Below are 22,284 nucleotides of genomic sequence, written 5' to 3'. Positions count from 1 at the left end.
GTGTTTTGCAAAAAATGTGTGTCAGTAGGACAGCGCTTTCCGCGGCACATGCAGAGGGCACATGCAGCGTGGCTTTACCAGCACGTAGCGCGCTCGAATAAGCGCATCCAGCTCAGCTCGGCGCTTACACTCCCGCCAATGAAAATGCACGCTAGGATCAAGAGGAAAAGAGAAAGCTAGGAGATCATGGGGACACGTTAGAGTGAGATAAATCCCCGTCAAAGAGAGCAACAGAGGTTGACGGCTTCCCTAAATCCAGTCACATTTACCAGTCACCTGAAAACGTGATTGATGTGGGTGTGGAAGGGTGTGTGCTTGTCTAGGAGTGGAAGTGGAGTTTGACAGTCCCACATAGATGCTGATGAGCGAGCAGACTTGAGACATCATCACTAGGCATACACCTAATGCGTCCTTCATACTAGATCAAGAACACAGTACAGGTAGCTGCGCGCGGAAGGTGTATCTGCACACCTGTGACCGACTATTTCTACCGATACTGCCAAATGCTCTGTGCGAGAGATACTGCCTGCTTTCTTTGCGCTGATCACTGTACGCACAGGCATTTCGTGACTTTTTTACCTGCTTTCACCAGACTTAGACTGACACAAACACACTTTCTTGAAGACAAGAATTCTGAAGACAGAGGATCTTGAAAAGCATATCAAGGATGGATAACAGTCCTGGTAAGTAACACATTTCTTCTGGTTCCTCTTCTTGCTGATATAATCGATTATTATCATTAGTATTACTTAGCCTATAATAATAATAATAATTATTATTATTTTAAATAGGAAAAAAATAACAGTGGTTGTATTGATGCTGGTAATTCATACCACAAAGTAATGATAATAATATAAAAAAATAATAATTTCATGAAAGTAATTCAGTGCATTCATAGGTTGTATTTTGTGTGTTCAGATAAGGGTTATTATCATTATTGAGATAGCCTATAATAATATTTATTATTATTATTATTATTTTAAATAGGGAAAAATATAACAGTGGTTGTATTGAGGCTGGAAATTGTGCTTAATATACCACAAAATAATGATAATATTTTAAAAAAAATAATAATTTCATGAAAATAATTCAGTGCATTCATAGGTTGTATTTTGTGTGTTCAGATAAGGGTTATTATTATTACTGAGATAGCCTATAATAATAATAAAATATTTATTATTATTATTATATTGGTGACAGTGGTTTTGCTGATATTGCTGTACTTCTTAATAAATTGAAAAATATTCATCATCACTGTGAATATTTTGGCAATTCATGCAAATGCTTAGCTCATAATTAAGCATATTTTCATGCTGTGTAATTATGATTTTGTCTGATTAAACTGTACACACTGCAGTTAACAGATAAGGTTTAAAACTTTAGTAAATTCCAGGCATGTTCTTTCATATGAACTATACTCATCTGTTTTACATTGTTGCAATGAATTATATGATAGACAGTAGATTGCAATAGATGATCTAAGCAGGTGTCCTGAAGGCAATGGCATGCTTTGATGATTGCGCTGGGCAGACTCATCAGTGCAGCATAAAGAATACAAAGTGCATCTATATATAGTATCAGTCTACTCCACTGTGTGAATCACATAAATGATGGAGATAAACTTTACCATGCTTAGAGTAACTGTTGTCATAAACCCTGTGTGATTGCTTTCATGGAATCTGCTTAGAAACATGTGCATTCTGACAACTTCCTGCTACTAGCCTTGAAAACAAACTCACGTGTAGATGATCCAAGCTAGAGATTAGAGCGCTGTCAAACTTGGCTCTGTCTTATCAACACACTTTACTTGTGTAAACTAGAGTATGGCCATTAATCATATGAGATATTCAAAACAAACTGTTTATGCAACTAAATAGAAAAATAAGACATCCTTCACAGTCCCAGCACTCAGGGAAAGTTGATGAGCTCTTGAGGAACATGATGGGAACTAATGTGATATTTCATAAAGTTTGTAATAATTTAACTTTACTTGAGTTTGCACTTGCTTTCATCAAAGGAGGTTAACCGGTTAAGCTGACTTGGGTAGTGGTTCATTACCGAGGTTTGCCAAGGGCCAATTACATGCTGGCTCAGTCAACCAAGTCCACTTCAATGTTCATTTACATCTGATTCATTTACAAAAGCTGCAGTCACGTTCCGGAACAGGTGATGGAAACATTGTCTCATGCCTGGCGCACCCTCTCAACTCAACAGTAAGCCTTGAAAATAAATACGAGGCACAATAACATGATGCATAAAGTCATTAAAGACAGGGAAATAATAACATCCGAACACATGACCTTTGAGTGGTAGACAACAGGAAACAAGGAAACAGACTGTGGTGTATAACAAGTAAATAAAGGGACAGCCTACACATCAACTCATACATGTGACTTTGAGTTTAGATCCAGCCCACATGGATTTGTATTAGGGATGCAGCAATATTGCAGTTGTGACTGATAGATACTGATCATTATTTTAAGGCTTAATTTTAATGTATTGTATATTTAAAACTTGTAATATGAAAAAAAAACTACATCAATATAAGCAGATTCAGTCTGATACTGGTAATAAATGAATGAATAAATAAATAAATATTGATGGTCGGTACCGATATGGTCAAGCATCCCCATTTCTATAGCCCATATGTAACAAAACCCGCCCGCTCTAAGCGGGACTCGAACTCGGGTCCGCCGGCATGGGAGTCGGGCACTCTAACAAGGAGGTTTACACGCGCAGCTCTTACATCCATTACACATATATGGAGGGGGCGGAGCTATTCTAATGTAGGCTATATGATAAACATGTTTTCAGGTTTCCTAATATGCTTAATATGGTAACACCAAAATAAACTGCTTTTATTCAAGTAAAAAAATATTATTTAAATTTATCTGACCATCAAAAGTAATTTAGGAGTTTCAGATCAGATAAAAAATAGAATCGACATTCATCTTCAAAAGGACTAGAGCACCGTTTCCTTTCTGTCCCTTATGCAAAACTGTTGAACTATGGCAATTATGGTTTGGTTTACTAACCTACTGACTTCAGATGCTTTAGAAATCGCTTATGAAATCTCTGTTGAAGGCTATTGTGCAACAACAGGACCTTGAGTTATTTTCATTAGCCTATATGGCAAGCTTTAATTTCATTCTTTGTGAAAAATAAAAATCATATGGCGTTTATGGTGCTCTGGAACATGTTCCAAGTGAATAAATGAACATCACACATACAGCCATACTCAGATAATACCAGTTCATTCGAGGTGAATTAGAGGTTCCAGTCTAACGTACCATATCCTCCCCCCATCATTCGATATTGCTCTGTTTTATAGCGCTTTTGGGTTATAAGAGAGGCGCGAGGCTTTTAGCTTTGCTTGTGGGAGCGCTGCGCGCGCGTATCTTCCCACGGAACGCATCCCTCGCGCCTACAATCGTCCTCACGTGCATGCGCTCTCTCAGCCGCGTGCGGCGCGTGATTTCCACGCCCCCGCCCCCACCGCTTCTTTCAGTGAGTTCTATGTTTTGATGCAGATACGTTAGAAAGGGGGAGGTTGGTCAGTGGGTCAGCGATTTCATGCCGTCAGTGTAGCGCCTCATCACGTTTTCCCGCCTCATGCAACTTTTTCTTTGGAGCGGTTCGCATAAACAGCTTCAGGACAGCATGAGAACATTCTGCATTGTACGAAATGCCCGACCTAAACGTACATTTTGCGTTCGCTTTGACAGATTTTTAGGGTTTTATGGTTAGGCTTTCAAACATTTGTTACGCCAAGGACCTCCAATTATAATAAATATAATATAACAGGTGCTATATTATCATATAGGCGATTAATACAATGTGTGCAAAATGGCAGACAACACTAAAGTCAGAACAAATAAAGAAAAAATTAAACTTATTTTGTAGAGACAGAGAAAGAGACTTTTTAAATTCAATTAAAATGCATTTGTATAACATTTTGCATAATAAAATATAGTTTCAAAGCAGCTTAGTGCCAAATACAAACTATACTTAATATGTACGTTGCAAGGAGATATGAACATAACATATTTATCACAAAAATATATTCAATATATAATATTCATTATAATTTGTTAATATTTAATGAACCCCCTGGGGGTCTGAGGACTCTAGTTTGAAAATTCTTTGCCTTAAATGGTTCATGTTCATGTGCTTTTGACCCACTTTGACAGTTCTGTCTGTATTTACCCATTTAATAAATAATATTATAGATAAGTGAGCACATCTCCTTCAATAGCAAACAAACGGCATGCTTCTACTTAAAAAAAGTGAAAGCATGTCTTTTTTCTTAATAATAATTTTACTTATACAACAGGAATATGCACTAATTTCTTGCATTAGAAATGCAGACATGTTAAGATGCTCTAAATCAAATCAAATGCACAAAAGCAGCAGTCATGCAAGGTAGAGTATTTCAGCTATTTTCCTCAAGGGAGGGAGGGAGACCATGCCAGTGTTTGAGATCAGGGAGGAGGGAATTATTGTCCCTGCAAAGTCCTCACGTTTCTACACTTGTCTTTGCTCACTAGCAGATTAGCGTTTGCATGGGTTGCCTAAGCTCACAAAGAGCTGCCGGAGACCTGCTGATTCTTCAATTAATGCTGGTGTTTCCACTGACCCTAATTTACACAGGCTTGAAATGACATGTGCATGGCTCATTGTAGAAACTGCTGTACTGTCCCTCACATTACAAGCTGGTTATTTTCATAAATGGCAGGACAAAGAAAATTATATCACACCTACCTATTTCAGATTAATATAATTAAAGCTTTAGATTGTTTTGCAATCATTTGAAACTGGTAGCTGCGCCTCAGATAGTATGGTTTCATTTAATAAGGGGCATGTCTTGTTATCCCTAACGTCATTGTCGCTTTAACCTCTGTGACCTCACATTTGCATCCAGGTGTGAGTATTTCTGTGTATGTGGGTGGGGTTACTAAGCGTGGGCAGGGCTGAATAGCATTGCTCAGGTAGGGTTCAGTATTACAAGCCTGTAAAATCCAGCGCTGTAGTATGTCAATAATAAGTCCCGCTGCACGTGCCTGTGGAGGGATCACAAACACACTTGAGCTAAATAAATACTGAGTGCAGTATGAGAAACACACACAAAGGAGCAGGGCAGATATCTGATGGTAGTTTGAACTTGTTTACCAGGGTTCGAAATTTTGTGTACACCATAAAACACAGATTGAAAGACAGCAAGAGGGAAATTGCTTAAGGAAATATTTACACTATTGTCATTTCTCATTGTACACATTACCAAAGGCAATTTTTGTTACCATTTACTCATGCTCATGTTGCGATATTTAGCAATCAGGAACATACAATGAAAGTGGAGCCAGGAACACCAGAAAAAAAGCATTAGGAATGGGTATCGAGAACTGGTTTAATTTTGGAACCGGTTCCAAATTTCCAAGAAACAGGGATTTGATAAAAATGCGCATTTCGATTCCGCTTATCGGTTCCTGTGTGTGCAATTTAATGTGATTTAAACCATTCAAGCGCAAAAGATTTGCGCGCTGCGTACACATTCAAAGCGCGCTCACAGAAAAAGTGATTTTTTAACCATAGGCAAAAGTTCCTTGTGTGTTTTAAGCCTATTGATTTTTGTTTATATTCAGCTACAATTAAATATTTTTCAACCTAAGTTGTTTTTTTTGTTTTTTTTACCTTATTGGAATCGAAATTGGGAATCGATAAGAATCGGAATCGATAAGCAGAATTGGAATCGTTAACATTCAAACGATACCAAACCCAATTCCTTACCATTATTTTTTTATTAGTTTTTTAATAATTTTAATGGAACTGGAGTTGGAACCGGAATCATTAGGCGAAAAATTTCTTACAATTCCCAACCCTAATTGAATATTCTGTTAGATAACTCATGTTGTATTCCACAAAAGAAAGATACTCGTATGCATTTGCAATGACATGAGGTTGAGTAAATGTTCAGAGAACCCAATTTTTGGGTCAACTATCCCATTAAATGTACTCTAGCCTAGTTATTCCCATAAGAACAAAATGGGTTGGAAAAAAACATTTTGTTTAGGGTATTATCATTAATAAAATAGTTTGCTGTTGAAAACTACTACTGCACATATGATTCCCGAAACATTTTGAACACTGCAGCTCTAAATCGCATTCTCTTGGCCCAGATCTGACCGATTGTGTCCTCGGGTTGTTTAAAAAGTCAAACTGAAAGCCACGGTGCACATTCTAACAAAACGTGACTCCTCAATTGCCTCGCTCTCTCACGGGCAATACATCTGTGTGGGAACTGTAACATCATCGCAAAGCTGACACGGCATCCTCGGGTGCGCGCCCCCTATGTATGCTTTTGATGCTCGCGACTCGCGATTGTTGTAGCTGTTTACACGAGACTGCGGATTTAGTTTGGGCAGGAACGGTGTCAGGAATCCATGTGAGGCGGCGGTCAGGTGTTGTGCGGTTTGGCTGGGGCACTATGCCAGGGCTATTATTGGAGAGGAGAGGCGGGAGAGCTTGTGAACACGTGAGACCGTGTCTCAGCTCATCCTGCGCGCATGACCGGAGAGGATGTGATAGGATACAGAATACCAGAGGGAGAAAAATGAGAAACCTGTGGGGGAATGGAAATAAAACAAGTCAATGGTTTTATTCAAAATACGTGTGCCTATTAAAACCAAATCATATAAGACATCCGAGGTTATTTCATCAAATTGGGAACGCTGAAATATGTTGCTGTGCAGCTGTCACTATTTTTAGCGCGTGAGATCGTTCTGACTGAGGGAAACTCACTCACTCCCAGTTAGTTAGATTATTACATCACCTCCATCTGAAAGGTGCTGAAAGCGTTTTTTGTATGAAATATCACGCATATAATGACCATATTTACCTGACAGATGGCAAATAAACAGGCACGCCATAGTGTTGTCAGCATTTTTTGAACTAGAGCTTTTCAGTCAGTCGGTTGAGTCAATTTACAAACTAATCGGACTGAATCAGTCGGAGCAGTTCTCGAGTCAAAAACGCACTGGCTGAATTCAGAACTACATACTAACATGCCACTCCTACTATTTCTTCAATATTTTTAAATGGCAGAAATGGACAGAGCTGTTTACTAGTATTCCAATTTCAGCCACTGACTCATTAAACCGAAAACCGTCTATTTTGAATGTACAGTTTGTAAAGATCTGAGAACCGATTCGTATAAAATGATAGAAAAGGGCATTTGTAGTGAACCAAGGATATGGCTGATGAAACACAAGGAAGTTATTCTAATAGCCAAATAGGAAATAATGAATACTGGAAATATATTTATGACTTGATAGCATGACTGTTTTATCAACAAAAACAACTCACATGCTGGTTTGATAAATATTTTATTAAAATATGCGAAAAGATTTTCATTCTAGATGGGTAAATTCAATTTAGCATTGTTTATTGCCAATGCAAATTTGATTTGATTTGCAAATTAGCCAATGAATTGGGACACATGAAAATACAACGTTCTGTCATGAAATTCTAGATGCCGCTGCCTCATAAGTCCTTAACCCAATCTGCTTGCAATTGCACCATTCTCTATAGGGCACAGCTGATTGGGTAGCCAGTGAGCTTGTCGCTCAACATTCAAATTCTTGCCTATTGTTTGCTGTAGCAGTTTGCAGCACGTTTTCAGAAACCCTCCACCTTCCCCAGCTCCACATGTTCTGCTATGGGGGTGATTCGTGAATGCTTGTACAGCAGCAGCATGTCTTGCTTGCTCATAGTTAATGCATTTAATCGAAATACAATTAACTAAAGGTCCATTTTTAATTTTGTTTTCCAGTCAGGGCTTCATATATTGTTGTGTTTCCACAGGGAGTGTGATACTCTACGCTGGTACCAATGGCAGTGCCTGCCCAAGTCCAGGAAGCCCCTCTAGTGGCTATCAAACCCAGTCTCCATCCTCTCACTCCCAGCCCTCTTCACCAGAGGAGGTCACCTTCACTGAGATTGGGGCCCTCAAGCAGCAAGGAAGTATTGGAACGCCACCATCTCCAAAATTGGTCTTTCAGTTCCCTGAAATCTACAATAACTCCACAGCAGGTTCAAACCAGCACAGCTACTCTCATCCCATCGCCGGTAAAAGGCCTTGTGGATTCACTGGCACGTTTACCAGTAAGTGGGCTCTCTTTTTAGTACCCACAACACACTCAGTCAGCATCTTCTTTCACAAAGGAATAACGAGTCCCTAATATTTAGGACACCTTCTTTGTGTTCTTTTACATCCTGACCCCATTCACTCTATGTTTCTATCTTTATCTGAGCAGAGACTGGAGGCATGGTGCTCCTTTGTAAAGTATGTGGAGATATTGCATCAGGGTTCCACTATGGTGTCCATGCATGTGAAGGCTGCAAGGTAAGACAGAATGACAGTAACAAACATATGAGTCTTTTCTAGCATTGTAGTTTATTATAATGCATGTCTTTGGTTCTTTGCAGGGCTTTTTCCGTCGTAGCATTCAGCAGAACATTAACTACAAGATGTGCGTGAAGAACGAGAACTGCCTGATAATGCGCATGAACCGCAACCGCTGCCAACACTGCCGCTTCAAAAAATGCCTGTCTGTTGGCATGTCCCGTGACGGTAAGAATTTTAGGAGGTTATCAGGTCATTGACATATGACAAATAGCGAAAAGTCGTACTTTCATCTCATTCTTCAGGCCAGCACCGCACCCGCCCCGCTCAACCTACTTTCCTCTTTTAGACTTGCACCATCTGTAACTTTCAAGAGAGCAAGTTTCTTTTAGTTTGGCTGTGCACTCGTTTACATCTCTAGCTTTGCCCTTTGTGGTCCCTCCTTTTTCTCCATCGGTTTACCCTTCCCCCTCACACGTTCCCTAAGCTCTGCCTCCCAATCCCTCCCAGAGACAATGATTTATGAGGGATGGAGTCACGCAGTCCCTGAAGCTATCTGTCATCTGGAAAACTGCAGCAAATACAGGAATTATTTTGAGAAATTGGAACACGGGCGACTTGATTACCACGCTCATGGCCTTATAACATCCTCAGCAATTAATGTTGTGCTGCAGCAAAAATTAAGCAAGGGATGCAGAAACAGCCACACATCTGAACTCTTCAGAAGCACAATGCCTCATCCTTTTGCCTTCAGCTGTGATTTAACCTTAAATAACACTGGAATGGAAAATAAATCTGATGAACGTTTTTAGAAAATTTGGCAAAATAAACTGACGCCCATATTATGCTCGTACATTGTGACCTATTTAAGCTGGGTTTGACTTCTGTCAGGTTCTCAGCAGCATTTCACGCAGTGTTTATCAGCGGATGTGCGTGAAAATGTAGGGTTGGCTGTGATAGCGGATTGCACTGGATGTTGTTCTAAGATGGCACCAAAAGAAATGAGTCCATTGGGTGCAAAATGAGGGAGGTAAACAGTCATTTTTTACCATGGTTCCTGAAAGTGCTAGAGCCCACAACCTAGAAACCTGTTTCTCTGACAGATTCTCATGCACAAACAGGAAAACCTCATTTAACTGCCTCAAATACCACAATAAAGCAGACGCCCTGATTTCACTTCACTTCACTGCAGTCAGTTGTTTAATTTTGGTTGTGTGATACAAACAGATGTTTGGTTTGACACGATGGGCCGGCATGGTTTCACTTCCGCTATGATCTTGCTGTTGCGCAGACAAGTAATCAGTGCAGCGCTCTGGAGCTATATGTGTCACACATTGTTTTGCACAGGATGAACTTTTGTAGTCTTGATATCAGATTCATACCAACGTTTTTTAAACCGAATTCTGGTTCATCAACCCACACCCCACAGGAAACTGAATTAGAATTTTAACCCTGACAGCAACATAGTGTCGGCCCAGATCCGGCCCACATCTGGTCCACATGTAATCCACATATACCCGATGTGGGCCGGATCTGGGCCGACACTATTGTTGCTGGCTGGGAATTGGAATGACAAGAAGAGGAATTTACTGAATTGCAATTGAAAGAAATTCAACACAGGCATTCTGGGAAATGAAGTGTTGCTTTAAACTTTTTAAATACATTTAAAATAAGGCATTGTCAAGCCAACATTCAAAGTTTTAACTTTGCTCTTCTAGTTCAAATTATGAATTTCTTTGAATTCCAGTTCATTTTAATTTGCTACCCCAATTCAGGAATTGAATTGCAATTTAATACCCATTTTCAATTCAATTCTGAATGGTGTAAAACCCTATTTATCATGCAACCAATGCATGTTAGTTGCAGAAAAGTGAAAAAGATGTTCCCCGCCGTTCTTGGTTCATGTTCTCATATACAGGTGTTGTGAGACATATATGATATATGGAGCATCCTTCTCACATCTGGTAAACCCAGGATGTATCACAAACCCTTACATCTACAGTTCTCTTCTCTTCTCTTCTCTTCTCTTCTCTTCTCTTCTCTTCTCTTCTCTTCTCTTCTCTTCTCTTCTCTTCTCTTCTCTTCTCTTCTCTTCTCTTCTCTCTGCTCTCCCCTCCTTTCCTTATCACAGTCATTAGTTTCTCTCCCAATTACTGTGGCATTGTCATCAGGTTCTGCCTGACCCACTGCCCTACTTACGGAGTGGAGTGAGAGTAGCATAGGGATGAAGATAGGAAGGGGAGGTAGTGAAGGAGAGAGAGATGAAGAGTGGGGGGAGTTAACATATGGTAGCAATGGTGCTATTTTTAGACTCAACAGCTGACAGATTTTCTTAGAGGAGGGGTGGTGTTGGAGAAATGAGTGAGGGGCTTGTAAAAGATGCGAAAGCATCGAAAACAACACTGACACATTTAATGTTCATCCATATTTTACACCACAATGACCAAAAATTCAGCATACTGTTGTCAGTAATGGATGTCTCTTACACAGTGACTGTGCTATTCAAAAACTTCCAAAGCAATTTTCTGAAAATATTTTTTTCACACTAGGTCATTTCTGATAGCGCCATGTACTTTATTATAAAAGAAATGGGTCATGGACATTTTGATTACTGAGCAGCAGGATCTCTTAATGGGCTGGTTTATCAGACATTTGCATAGTGAATGCAGTAGTTTGTATTTTTAACATGACGTATGACTACTCAATTTCAGATTAATTGTCTTTAATACATCCCAGATGTTTATTTTGTCTCAAATTTAAAGACAACATGAAATGAAAATTCAGAGTGCATTTAAAGGGATAGTACACCCACAAATGAAAATTCTGTCATTATTTACTCAACCTGACTTTCTTTCTTCTTTTGAACATGAAAGATATTTTGTAAAATACAATGAAAGACAAGGGGTTCAATGCTGTTTTGGGGTTTAATGTTGTTTTGGACCCCGCTGACTTTCATTGTATTTACAAACAGTTGGAAAAAATCTCCAAAATACCTTATTTTGTGTTTCACAAAAGAAAGAAAGTCACACAGGTTTGGAACAACATGATGGTGAGTAAATAATGACAGACTTTTCTATTCAGTTTTGGGTAAACAATCCCTTTAACTTGGAACTAAAAGTTGCTGCATTATGATAAAACATTAAACATTACAATTTTGTTTTCCCTAAAGTAACATGCACAGATGAAGCAGGCACAATAATGGCAAATAAATTTATTAAGAAAACAAATTGTGACTGTTATTTCTCTCTCTGACCCCTAGCTGTGCGTTTCGGCCGCATCCCTAAACGAGAGAAGCAGCGACTTTTGGACGAGATGCAGAGCTACATGAACAGCCTCAACGAATCGTCCACCATGGGCATGGAAACCTCCCCACCACGTGAACCTCCTCCCAGCCCCAGCGAGAACCAATCCAAAGAGGCCATTGGTTCCCTATCCCGAACCTACCAGGACATCTTCACAAACACGCAGGACCACCTAAACAAGCGTGCGGGCAACATGAACACCAACGGCAGAACGAGCACCTTTCAAAACAACCCTTCTCAGGACAGCAACTATCCTCATGCGAACCCTCTCGCAGGGTACCACGCAACTACCCATGAAAGCTTCTCGGCCCCGCCTCGCTGCCCAGTTGCTCCCAGCGACAGAAAATGCCCGGTCTCATTAGGTGGACAACAGTCGGTACAGCTACGCTCCTTCATTCAGCCAAAATCACTCCCAGTCTAGCGTAAACCTGCCCTCACAACCCACTCACACCGATTACAACAGCTACGTGACCGGCGAGTCCCAAAGCCAGGCCTCCTGTCCGTTTAAGTTGCCTGCTGGCTCCAAAGTGCTGGTGAGGAATGTTTTAAAATATATATACAGTGCATGGTAGATTACTTACAAATTGTAGCCCATTACATTTCATCATGAAATTTGTAGTTAGTAAAGTAATCTATTTTAGATAATATAATCGGACTACTTTTTGATTACTTTTAGATTACTTTTGACCTAACACGTTTAACACATTGATTTTTAATAGTTAAATCTTGTACCATATTGACATAAAAATACAAAGAATATGCCATTCTTTGTGATCAACAACATAAAGTGCATTACATTTATGTCAGGGTTTCCTGAACTTTGGTCAGCTAATAATTAATTAAATTCTAAAAATGTTAAATTAAAAGAAAATAAAAGATTAAATCTGTCTGTGTGTGCAATTCCACAAAACATTCAGAACATAGATAAGCAATAATCTTTTTTAGACTAGAAAATGTAATAGATAAAAATGTTCTAGTCTAAAGTAATCAAAAGAAATCATTTAATTAATAAAAAAATTAACTGTGGTCTGATTATGAGTATTTTAAAACATAATATAATCTAATTACAAGTTTCAAATTTTTGGAATCTGATTACGTGATCCAGTTTATATTAGGGCTGTCAAACAATTAATCACAATTAATCGCATCCAAAATGAAAGTGTGTGTTTACATAATATATGCGTGTGTACTGTGTATATTTATGTATATATAAATACACGCACATTCATGTATATATTTAACAAAAATATATTTATATATAAAATATTTATATTTATGTAATATACATTTTATGTAAATATATTAAATATTTCTTAAATATATACATGTATGTGTGTGCATTTATATTTATATAATAAATATACACTACACACACATAAATTATGTAAACACAAACTTTTATTTTGGATTCGATTAATAGTGATTAATCGTGATTAGTCGTTTGACAGCACTAGTTCATATATATAATCAGCTACTACCAAGCACTGGCTATAAATAATGAGAGTGTTTCATTATAGCAGCAATATTACATTCATAAGGATAATTTAAGATCAAAATACAAGAGTAGATCAATAAATGAAGCATATGTGCTAATAAAAATATTATATACTGTCTCTCTCATAGGCCTGTCCACTGAACGCATGCCCTGTGTCAGCACCTGGCACTTCCAGTCAGCAGGTGTGGGAGTCTTTCTCACAATGCTTCACGCCGGCTGTACGTGAAGTGGTCGAGTTCGCAAAGGGCATTCCAGGCTTCCAGGAGCTCTGCCAGCATGATCAAGTCATGTTGCTCAAAGCAGGCACTTTCCAGGTATTGATTACATAACCCTTGTAATTCTCCTGATGTTTTATTAGCATTAAAGACGCACTACCCAAACAGATTTCCCAATTCGTCCTAATTCAAACTCATGCCATTGGTTAAGCCAAAGGTTGACATGTCAGATCACTCAAAACAAACACAGCAATGCGTAGATAGTGGCGCAGTGTTAACCCTTAGGGATGTCAACCTACAAAATGCTAACTTGTTGTTGTACTTTTTTGAGAGTGAAAAATACACATATCATCTGGGTCAGTCTTTTCACCTCCATCTTATCTTGTTGCCCTTTGCAGGTGCTTATGGTGAGGTTTTGCTCACTGTTCAACCACAAGGAAAGATCAGTGACTTTTCTGAATGGGCAAACATACCCACTGGGCACCCTTAGGGGTCTGGGTATGGGCTCCTTGCTGGACGCCATGTTTGAGTTCAGTTCCAAGCTGAGCTCTCTGGGCCTGGAGTCAGATGAGATGGCACTCTTCATGGCTGTGGTGCTGATTTCTGCAGGTAAGAGCAACACAGATTCATTTGTTATTTAGTGCTATTTGCTATGGCATGCATAACAGGGTATGTGTTCAGTGGACAAGCCTATGAGAGAGACAGTATATGATTATTGGTCATGCTTAGTATTAGCGATTTGAACTAATTATTATATATCTGCCACCATATCGGTATCGGCCGATATTTGTTCATTTTTAACATTATCGTTATCGGCCCGATAAGAAAATTTGGCCGATATATTAAAGCCGATAAATAATGGATTATTTCCTCCAGCTGAGACACTTCGGATGTCCACTGTTAACCATGATGGTTTTGAATTGCTTGAAATATGATTGGAAACACTTCAAAAAGAAAAATACAGTTAATTGCAAGTCTGTTATATAGGCTACATAAAATTATAATGAAAACATTATAACTATGTGCTTGGGACATGAGTTTTAATAGTGAGACTTTTGTTTTTGTAATCAGGCTCTCAAAAATTATATTAAAATTTATTGGCAAATATATCGGTTATCGGCTTTCAAATATAAAGAATTATCGGTTATCCGTATCGACCAAAATCTTCATATCGGTGCATCCCTACTAATTATTTATAATAACGATGCTTATTAGATCCAATATTAAGATTATTATTATTATTTGTGTTCTACCCTATAACCGATAAATGTCAGATAAATAGTAAAAATTATTATTTTAAAATAACACTGTTAAAACACAATTTTCATGTAGTTCCAAACCGGTATAAAATATTTTGGAGACTTTGATATAATGTACAATAATAAAAAGTATATTCATTTTGAGAATAACAAAAAGATAACATTTAACACAACAGTGTTATTAAATTATTTTATGGAAGAGATAATCTTAATGTAAAAATAAGGGAAATGAATATGCATATATATGCACGATTAAATATATAATATTGTACAATACAGAAAATGTTTTTTATCCATAACAGATATGGTAGCTATATATATATATATATGTGAACAATTTATTTATAATCTTTTATAATTTATTCTAAATATTCATTTCCATTTATCCACAGATTGCTCTGGCATTTCGGATTTTGTGGCTGTCGAACAGTTACAGGAAGGACTCATCCGAGCGCTGCGCACCTTAGTCACCCGTCGGCGTCCCGACAACAACTCCCTCTTTCCCAAACTGCTCCTGCGTCTTCCAGACCTGCGCACCCTCAACAACCTTCACTCCGACAAGCTGCTGGCCTTCCGTATCGATCCCTGAGCTATCTCTCGCTGCAGCTGGAACTCAACCAAAGGCCACGACTGGCCAATCAGAGAACACCTTTCCTGGTTAAGTGAAAGACTGCTCATTTAGGGAGAGATGTTGAGCATGTTCCCATAGGAACCATTCGTTATGATGCGTGTTAATGAGGAACACAATGAACAGATGGCTCTCAGCAAGCTCTAAACAAGACTATATCTCCATTTAAGCTTTCACGGATCATTTTCATACATGCATTGCCCTTCTGTTCAGCTCGCCTTGAGAGCATTGTTGATTATATTTATCCAAGGGGAAGTTTTGCCAGTCATGTCATCATCATCATCATCATCATCATCATCATCATCATATATAAGCTTACCACAGAACTTTTGAAGACCAAAAAACGGGTCATTCCTCTGTACTGCCTGCAAACTGAAATACATAGTCTTTAGTGAAATACACCATGTATACAGTAGAAAGGTAATTTTAGGGACCATTTAAAGCCAATTGTGTCAGTATATGTGCCTGTGTGTTTGAGAAAGGGACAGAAATACCATGTACATAAGCCATAGATATCACTCATACAGTTACGTCACATTAAAACTTCAGTTAAAGACAATAAAGAATACATTTATCACCTGTGTTAGTGTTTAACATTTAATTAAAGGAGATTTACTGTCTCTACAACGACTTTTTAAATGTAATTTCACTTTCGAGATTAGATAAAACTGTCATATTTTTTTGTTTGCTTTTTTATTATCATCAAGCTGAATACAGCATGTCAAAGTATATTTCCACACATTCTCCTTTAAGAATATATCTGAATCTAAGGATACAAAACCAGCATTCTCTCCTATGCATGTTATGCAAATGTTTTGTTGTTTTCTTACTGAAAGTACTGCACAGTTACACTGATTTAACTGCCTGTTCAGAGAATGAAGGATTCGCAGTCGTGTGTTTGACTGAGACGAGGCATTTGTAAGCAATGGACTGTTGTGAGAAAGAGCCCCTGAACTTCTGGCACCAGCACAGTATCTGTACAGCCTTTACTGAGATCACAAAGCATGTCATGAAGGCATTTTGGACTGCCATGTGATTGATTTGATCAGTTGAGTTGATTTATTATGGCCGATAAAGTTATTCAATTATAAGGTAATGTATATTTTGTAAATTTTTTTCTTCTGTAGAACCAATATAAATACAAGATTATCTATTCTGATGTTGTCTGTTTTTAATTTTTAAAGCTATACACACACACTACCTGTTAAATTTATTTATTTATTTAAAATACAGTAATATTTAATGAAAAATACTGTAATTTTATTGATGCTAAATGGTTCATATTATTGTTGAAAACAGTTTTTGCAGCTTAATATTTTTCAATGAACAGCATTTATTTAAAAATATAAATCTTTTGTAACATGTCTTTAATGTCACTTTTTTAATGCATCATTGATGAATAAAATTAAATCTCACCTCAAACTGGTAGTATATCATAGTATCCACAAAAAAATCAGCAAAAACTGTTTTCAACATAATAAGAAATATTTCTTGAGCAGCAAATCAGCATATTAGAAGGATCATGTGACACTGAAGACTGGAGTAATGATGCTAAAAATTCAGCTTTGCCATCACAGAAATAAATTATACTTTAAAATATGTTAAAATAGAATTTCATTGCAATGTTTTTACTATATTTTGATCAAATAAATGCAGCCTTTGCCTGCTGTAACACATTGCAGCATAAATGCATGCTTTATGCTTTCTAAAGATAAACTAAGTTGACAAACCATCAATTGTTGTCATGCCTTTCCTCAGCAGACTATGTCAGGAGCTTTTCAGAGTGATGTAGAAATAATTGTAACTGGCCTAAAAATGTCAGTCACGTTTTGGTTGTCAAACAGACTCACTTAATCCACTTTAATTCAGGACACTGGAAAAGCATAGGCTACAGTTTAGTCTTTATTTATAACAGAATCAGTTAAAACACATGCATGAAGCCAGATTAAATGTATTTTTCTAATTCTTATGCTTTAAAAACGTATTTGTAGAAGCTATCATGTTTTAGTGGCCTTTAGCTAATCTGAGAGCCATTCCAGATCTCATCCATAAAATTATTCAAGACTTTATATACATAGTCAACGGTGTTATAGTGACATCGTGTGGCCACTCGCAGTAGCGAAAAGGCATTTCAACTTCAACTGAATATTGATAAAATAGTCAATAGTCGCTTGATCCAACGTTGCTTGGTAAACTTGATGGAGCGTCCTGCTACATACCCCAATTCAATATTCATATTGTCAGTCAATGGCTGACAACAGAAGAATTCGTTAATTCCGCTTTGGTAAAGTCAACGTTGCTTTGTAACCAATCAGAGAGCTCTATGTGTCAACGCCGTGATACGTAATTAATATTCATAAGCTAAGCTCAGGCGTCCTTTGTGTGTTTTGCGTCATTACGTTTGAGTAACCCGGAAACACACACGGATATTGCAGACATTTATGCTGTAAAATCATCGGAAATCATGGCATAGAAAAGGCATTTCATTTCCCAAAATCTGCGAAGATACTTTGTAAACCTTTCAGGACAATGTTAGGAGTAAGGTAGGTGTATTTAAGGCTTTTAACCAAACAGTTATGGATGTGTTTAAAGCTTAGTCAACAAGTCAAGTTGAATCTCTCTCTCTCTCTCTCTCTATACATATAAACAAAAACAACAACAACCCTATAATGTATTGATAGTGACCATGTGACTCATTTCAGAAGTCAAGCTGCCAGTCTGACATGATGATTTCTCCATTGGGTTTATCCAGCAGTTGCATGATATTTTTTGAAAGTCGCATGATGAAGAATGTCGTTTTTGGTAAGACGTTTTTTGGTACAAAATAATTGTTATTAACATTTGTTTGACATTTATGGTCTATTATGCACTCATTTTCTCATTTTCCCCTTTCCGCAGATGAACCATACATTTCACTGGACCAAGAGCTGTAGGACAATGATGATCTAGGATTATTTAGGATATCTCCAGTCACCTGAAAACCTTTGTCCATCATGTTTGTGACAGCATACCTGGCATTTATAGTTTTGGTGGGACTGTGCGTGGCTTTAGAGATTGCAGCCCGTCGTCTCACCTCATTCCAGGCCACACAGACAGCCGTCGCCAATCCGGCTTTCCAACGTTTTCAGAAGCTCTTTCTGAAGGCGTATCTCCTGGCCCTCTGGGCAGACTGGCTGCAGGGACCTTACCTTTATAAACTGTACCGACATTACAACTTCCTGGAATCTCAGATCGCCATCCTATATGTATTTGGTCTGGCTTCTTGCGTGCTGTTTGCCCCAGTGGCCGGCTGGCTACCACAGTTTCTTGGGCGAAGACAGACGTGTCTCCTCTTCTGCCTGACCTATTCAATCTGCTGCATCACCAAGCTGTCACAAGACTATTTTGTGCTCATACTAGGACGTGTTCTAGGAGGCCTGTCCACCTCTCTGCTAACCACCACTTTTGAGGCCTGGTATTTGCACGGTCACGTTGACGTCCATGATTTTCCCAAAGAATGGATCCCTGTTACCTTTGGTAAAGTTGCAAATTGGAATCACGGACTGGCAGTGGGCGCCGGGCTGGTGGCGAATTTGTTTGCCGAATGGCTTGGGCTGGGTCCGGTCGCTCCGTTTCTTTTGGCGATCCCAAGCCTTGGCGCCTGCGCCTGGTTTGTGCTGTCCGAATGGGGTCAGGAGGACGGACAGGAGGGCGCACACGGAGACAAGAACGCCCCCCTTCTCAACCCTCTAAACGCCCCCAAGTTACAAATGTCAACACGGGCCCGTTTCTGGCGTAGCTGTGTGGACGGCCTGCGCTGCTTGCTGTCAGACCGCCGCGTTATGCTTTTGGGTGGCGTTCAGGCACTTTTTGAAAGTGTTCTCTATATATTTGTTTTTCTTTGGACTCCTGTACTGGACCCACACGGCCCGCCGCTAGGAATAATTTTTTCCAGTCTGATGGCGGCCAGCTTGGCTGGCTCCACGCTTTTCCGACTAGCCACGTCGGCCCCGTATCGTCTCCAACCCGGTCACCTGCTCTGCTTAGCCGTTCTACTAGCTTTCTTCTCCTTCTTTATGCTGACGTTCTCCACTGTGCCCGGCCAGCCCCGACCGAGAGAATCTCTTCTCGCCTTCCTTCTGCTCGAACTAGCCTGCGGGCTTTATTTCCCGGCCGTAAGTTTTCTTCAGGGCCGCGTGGTTCCCATGGAACGCAGAGCTGCCGTGCTGGCTTGGTTTCGCTTGCCTCTTCACCTCCTGGCTTGCCTGGGGCTGCTGGCCCTTCACGGGGAGGTGTCGGGGGCCGGTGCGGGTGAGGCTGGCAGTGGCACCAGACACATGTTTGCTGGCTGTGCGGGGATGATGCTCGCCGCTCTGCTTGCTGTCATCAGCCTTTTCACTGTGGGCAGGAATGATGCAGACCTCAGACTAGAGGGGACCAAATTAGAGGGAGAAATTTGAGTTGTAGAAAGACGGACACTGGATTTCAATATAACGACTGTTTTGTTTTTTGGTTTTTTTGCTTTGTTTTCTTTATGAATGCTGTCTTAGTTAAACAAATGTATTTATGGGTAAAACAAATGAGAAAGGACATGGTTTTTTTTTTTTTTCTTCTAATTTCAATGTTAATAGAACCAATAAACACCTTAAAATCTGCTAATGTTTATACTTAAAAAAAAAAAAAAAACCATCAATCCAGACAGAAAAGCATTACCAGATTATTTAAATTAAAATATTTTGGGGTATTTTACACTTTCATTTATATGGGAATATGAACAGCAATATTAATTAAATGTGATTTTGTAATAAAGACTCATTTTAAATGTACACTGCAGTTATGCATTTAGCAAATGCTTTTTAAAGGGAGAGTTCACACAAAAATGAAAAATATTCCATGATTTACTCACCCAGGTGAAAAAAAAAGTACATTTCTATAATGTACTTAAAGTGTTCTATTTTCGTGCACTAATTTTGTACTTAATATACTAAAAATTCTTCTTTAGTACTTCTTAAGATCATCTTAAGAACATCTAAGTGTACTCAACTGTACTATTTTGAGACAGCATGAAATATGAACTAGATAGTATATTAAAAGCACATTTTAGTTCATATTTCATGGTGTCTCAAAATAGTACAGTTGAGTACACTTAGATGTTCTTAAGATGATCTTAAGAAGTACTAAAGAAGATTTTTTTGTAAATTAAATACAAAATTAGTGCACGAAAATAGAGCACTTTAAGTATATTATAGAAATGTACTTTTTTTTCACCTGGGAACCCTCAAGCCATCCTAGGTGTAAATGACTATCTTCTTTCAGCCAAACACAATCAGAGATATATTTAAAAATATCCTTGCTCTGCAAAGATTTATAGTGGTAGTGAACGAAAAAATAAATGCATCCATCCATCATAAATATGATCCATACGGCTCCAAGGTGTAAATAAAGGCCTTCAGAAGCAGAGCGATGGGTTTTTGTAAGAAAAATATCCATATTTAAAACGTTATAAATGAAAATAACTAGCTTGCGCCAGAGGACCATACGCACACTGTGCAAGTTGACTTGCGCCAAATGAGTAACCCCTGACCTGATGTATGAAGCAGGATGTAGGAGTATTGTAAGCTTAGACGCCTCTCAGTTCAAACAAATAGAGCTTGGCGTTCGTCATTGTGTCATGCGTCGGGTCAGAGTTCACTCTTCTGCCGATGCGTACGGCCATCTGCTGGAAGCTAGTTATTTTACTTAATAAAGTTTTAAATATGGATATTTTTCTTACAAAAACCCATCGCTTCATTTCAGAAGGCTTTTTTTTAACCCCTAGAGCTGTATGGATTATTTTTAATGATGGATGGATGCATTTATTTTGGGCTTCAAACCCATATATTATATATTATTAATATATATTATATTAATATATAAATATATATTTATATTTTAAATGTAATGCCAATTGTACGGAAGAGGATTAGGGCCAAGCAATAATAAAAAAATAAAACCATCTCGAGATTAAAGTTGTTAAATTACGTGAAAAAAGTCGAGATAAAATGTTGAGAATAAAGTCATTAAATTACGAGAAAAAAGTTGTTAAATTACGTTAAATTTTGAAATTTTGAAAAAAGTCGAGATAAAATGTTGAGAATAGTCATTAAATGAACAAATTTATTCGCGTAATTTAACGAATTTGTTCTCAACATTTTATCTCGACTTTTTTCTTGAAATTTAACGAGTTTTTTTCTCGTAATTTAACAAGTTTATTCTCAACATTTTATCTCGACTTTTTTCTTGAAATTTAACGAGTTTTTTTCTCGTAATTTAATGTTTATTCTCAACATTTTATCTCAATTTTTTTCTTGAAATTTAACGAGTTTTTTTCTCGTAATTTAACGAGTTTATTCTCAACATTTTATCTCGACTTTTTTCTTGAAATTTAACACGTTTTTTTCTCGTAATTTAACGAGTTTATTCTCAACATTTTATCTCGACTTTTTTCTTGAAATTTAACAAGTTTTTTTCTCGTAATTTAACAAGTTTATTCTCAACATTTTATCTCGACTTTTTTCTTGAAATTTAACGAGTTTTTTTCTCGTAATTTAACGAGTTTATTCTCAACATTTTATCTCGACTTTTTTCTTGAAATTTAACGAGTTTTTTTCTCGTAATTTAACGAGTTTATTCTCAACATTTTATCTCGACTTTTTTCTTGAAATTTAACGAGTTTTTTTCTCATAATTTAATGAGTTTATTCTCAACATTTTATTTAGACTTTTTTCTCGAAATTTAACAACTTTAATCTCGAGATGGTTTTATTTTTTTATTATTGCTTGGCCCTAATCCTCTTCCGTACGATTGTGTTAGTCTAAATGAAGATAGTCATATACACCTAAGGATGGCTTGAGGGTGAGTAAATCATGGGATAATTTTCATTTTTGGGTGAACTATCCCTTTAAGCGATTTAAATTGCATTAAAGATACATTTTTAGCAATTCATGCATCAAACCTTGGCACTATGCT

At 38.0% G+C, this 22,284-nt stretch overlaps 2 protein-coding genes across 2 annotated transcripts; both read left to right on the top strand.

Annotated features, from left to right (window-relative positions):
- nr1d4a (nuclear receptor subfamily 1, group D, member 4a) lies at positions 1–16,456 on the top strand. Its single transcript, XM_048177883.1, is given in 9 exon segments — positions 1–683; positions 7,858–8,157; positions 8,310–8,398; positions 8,482–8,626; positions 11,658–12,061; positions 12,063–12,233; positions 13,324–13,509; positions 13,809–14,019; positions 15,062–16,456. Coding segments are annotated over 9 exon segments (1,719 nt in total). The 5' UTR covers positions 1–667; the 3' UTR covers positions 15,259–16,456.
- Positions 16,457–17,675: 1,219 nt separating this feature from the next.
- mfsd5 (major facilitator superfamily domain containing 5) lies at positions 17,676–19,931 on the top strand. The gene is made up of 3 exons (XM_048177884.1): positions 17,676–17,840; positions 18,000–18,099; positions 18,196–19,931. The coding sequence occupies exon 3, from the start codon at positions 18,291–18,293 to the stop codon at positions 19,734–19,736; it is 1,446 nt and encodes a 481-aa protein (XP_048033841.1). The 5' UTR covers positions 17,676–17,840; positions 18,000–18,099; positions 18,196–18,290; the 3' UTR covers positions 19,737–19,931.
- The last annotated feature ends 2,353 nt before the right edge of the window (positions 19,932–22,284 follow it).

This window comes from Megalobrama amblycephala, linkage group LG24, assembly GCF_018812025.1.
Source record: "Megalobrama amblycephala isolate DHTTF-2021 linkage group LG24, ASM1881202v1, whole genome shotgun sequence".
Taxonomy (NCBI): Eukaryota; Metazoa; Chordata; class Actinopteri; order Cypriniformes; family Xenocyprididae; genus Megalobrama; species Megalobrama amblycephala.
The sequence above is the reverse complement of the archived record's forward strand: the minus strand, read 5'-3'. Positions and strand labels throughout refer to the sequence as shown.